Source organism: Sphaeroforma arctica (assembly GCF_001186125.1).
Source record: "Sphaeroforma arctica JP610 unplaced genomic scaffold supercont1.77, whole genome shotgun sequence".
Lineage (NCBI taxonomy): Eukaryota > Ichthyosporea > Ichthyophonida > Sphaeroforma > Sphaeroforma arctica.
This window is the reverse complement of record NW_014040481.1, coordinates 109529-112923: the sequence shown is the minus strand read 5'-3', so window position 1 is coordinate 112923 and position 3395 is coordinate 109529. Positions and strand designations below refer to the sequence as shown.

The 3395-nt window shown below is 40.7% G+C and overlaps 1 protein-coding gene across 1 annotated transcript; it reads left to right on the top strand.

Moving 5' to 3' along the window:
* Window positions 1-2538: 2538 nt before the first annotated feature.
* Window positions 2539-3237, top strand: SARC_01845 (hypothetical protein; the record flags this gene model as incomplete). Its single annotated transcript, XM_014304427.1, has 1 exon — window positions 2539-3237. One exon carries the CDS (start codon window positions 2539-2541, stop codon window positions 3235-3237), a length of 699 nt encoding a protein of 232 aa, XP_014159902.1.
* Window positions 3238-3395: the final 158 nt, after the last annotated feature.

Here is a 3395-nt window from a genome sequence, read left to right as displayed (position 1 = left end):
ATTCGTTCGCGGTGTATTCGGCACTATGGGAATATGCACAGTCAGTTAGTACTCGGCTGATCACACAGCTAGCAACCCTTGGAATCGATGGCTTGTCAAATTGAACCGCGATTAAGACGTATTGACATTTATTACTGTTATGAGTGACGAACCATGATGCCAATAAATGAGGATTAAGTTAGTCGAGTTGAAGGCTAGCAATATTAACAAGTGGTTACATACTGAAGTTACGTAGCGAAACGTAAAAGAAATTGGCCGAACCAAAGCATGCCGCGCGGATTAGAATTGGCAAACCCTTGCTGGAGAAACCCACACCACTAATATATTCACTCAAAAAGGCAATCACCCGAGAGCAAGCAGTAAATATGATGAAAACCCCTAATAATACAGTGAATCACACACAAACTTTATAATTAAAAATAAGGTGAAGGACTAAACTAACGAATCTAGTACTATGTTGATTGGCTCAGTCAATCATCTACTACACTACAAAACCAGAAGTCACGAGTTTGAATCTTGTGATGGTGATGGGAGCTAGAACTGTTGTGTATGATTTGTTAGTTCAGTCATTCATCTATTTCACAATTTACTACAAGGGTAAATATGACAATCATCCATTCACTTGAAATCGAAATCGAAGTTAGAGAGAAATTATTCACTAAGGCAATCCATCGAGCGTTACAAAGCAAAATAAGATACATTTTGTCTCAATAAGGCTATAGCTGCGCTTGCAGCAAAGACATATTTTGCCTAGATAAACCTATAGCTGCGCTCACATGTAAAAGCTGGAAGAAGAAGATTACATGGCCCAAGGTTAGTTCAAAATACCGACTTTACTCTGTAGTCTGACGAAGACCAAATGTGAACTAGAATATGCTGTTAAATTCCAAGGCTACTTCCTACACGCTTGTATGCTTTGTTTCAAAAGTGTAAAAGGCGTACGGGGTATTTCAACAATGGTTCCGTTTGCATGATAGAACAGAGGGAGAAAAATCAAGGCGCTCTGATGTTCAACGGCAGGCAGATGGTGGCCAACACTTCACCAGCCATTACCGTACGCGATATTTGTTGTATAAGCCGCTGTGAAGGTAGATTCGTCCATGTTTTATTTACTACATTACTGTTCCAACTGGACGGTGTGATTAGATGCAAACACGTCGACATCGTCAGCCCCAAAGTGTGTTTGAACATGGTCAAAGAAGTCAGTGTGCTGCTTCAACAGGATGTGTAGAAATCCGTGGAGAAATTAATGCGTGTTGTATCTTCATGATCGCAGCCCTACTTATTCGGAAAGTTAATAAATTCTACAGGCATATACATGAGTGATTGTAAAATTGAATTTGACAATGATATGATGTGACCGTTGATGCATGTTATTGAGTTTGAGTTGTGTACTCACTTATACCAAAGCCTTATGGTCTATCTGTACCCTGAACCTCCTTCCCATGAGATAAAAAGTGTTCCAGTGCATAGGTCAACACCAGTTACTCCTTAATGAATGTTGTGTCATATTTTTGCAGATCCTTATTCAATGTCTTCGAGAAGAATACGTTTTGTACTGCTTTTTTCCAATAACTGATATCCAACAATTCGCAACCAACTCCTTAGGTCTCAACCAATAAATGAAACAAAGAGATGCTATCGTATGAGCAAAGTTAGTAAATGCTTATGAAAAAAGGTTAATAAGCCTAAGTGCCGACGCAAAGTCTCTCTGGTACCGGAAAACGGGCCAATTGATCAAACGCTGTTGCTTCTCACAGTCAACACCAATCGTTTGCACCGATGCCTTCTTCCCAGTACATGACCGTGTGCATCACAAAGGGACACTTCTTTTATTTAGTTTCAAGTCACTTTCACGTATGTATTACTTCTTTCACTGTTTAATTGTAACTGTCCGATGCGCTGATTGAGTCATCAAAATATCATCGAACATCGAAGTCCACCATCAGATTCCTAATCGTCCGTTATAATTGCAAAGTTAGTGTAGTTGTAAAAATAGCGGGTTCCATATAGTAGAAGCACATGTTATCGTATAATATAAACGTATCGTTGTTTGAACGTTTATAGGACAACATGATCCTGACTCCTCCTAGCCAGCCAACTATATATGCCCGTCTATGCCTTAAAATAGAATGGGGAGCTAGGTACCAAGTGATGGGGTTCAGGTGCAAATGTATACTGCACCAGCCTGGTGTTTTGATTTTCGTTTTTAACTTGGAGTTATTTCATTAGTTATTTCGAATGGATGATTGTTTCGAGGCGTGAATTATAGTTTTATGCGTCCAATGGAATAGTATCTGATCTTAGTAACTAAAACATATATAAATCTAGACCGACGTATTGAGTGATTAGAGCTGAGTATAATGGCATAGTCTCAGTCTAAATTCCCCTAATCTTTTAGCTCACTACCGAGGGCTGAATCTAACCTTTTTTAACAACGTATTTTCTCATTTAACGTAAACGTTTTTGTATCGTATAGTCGGCCTAGAAGATACCGATTTTATATATTTTTTATGTTTAAAATACGCTATCGACACTATGACAAAAACGAAGGATAAGTCCACAAAATTAAAAGGATTTACGGTGGGAATCGCGAAGCCGACAGACACTCCTGCACTAGCTGCGGGTGCAGCGACAGCGGAAGTAACACTGACGCATACCGTGGCAGTTCCTTCAAGACGGAAACGTAAGAAACTGACTGACTCAGGCGTAGGGGCTTTAGGCAGTAGCGCGGCTACAGCAAAAGTGAAAGCCACAAAGAATGTCAAATCAAGAAAGGGATCTACAGCCGCTTCAACTCCTTCAGATACATCCGGAGCAGCGGAGGAAGTACGCCATGCACTCGAATCGGAAGTAGGATCAGAGGGTGATTCCGAATCAGACCCAACAGTAAAGGTTATGAAAAGAGATCAAAATGCAATATGCAACCTACCTCCCCTGGTACACACTCTCAGATCTGCTGACAAAAGACAAGAGGAAGAGGTGGAACAAGTCCATAACGAGGTAGATTCTGATGTAGATGGCATTGAAGAGCATCCAATACTACTGGAAGATAAAGGGAAGGAGCCAGCGCAGAATCGACATCCAGCAGAGTTTACTGTTGATGAAATGCTACAATTTGTGTATTCAATGGATCGCTTGGATGTAACAGTTGTTCACTCCAAAAACAACCAACCGGTGGATGCAAGAAGAAGAAGATATGGAGATCCAATCACCGCATTGGACTCGGAATTATGACCAGTACTCTCTATGCCCGTTAGACCGGCGTGGAGACAAGGTTTTGATTTAGGACATCCATATCAAACTCAGATTGACTTACAGGAAGAAAATCAACGAGAGCTGATTCGACTGAGGGTAACTCGGGCATGGCTTCTTCGCAACACGTATGGATCATT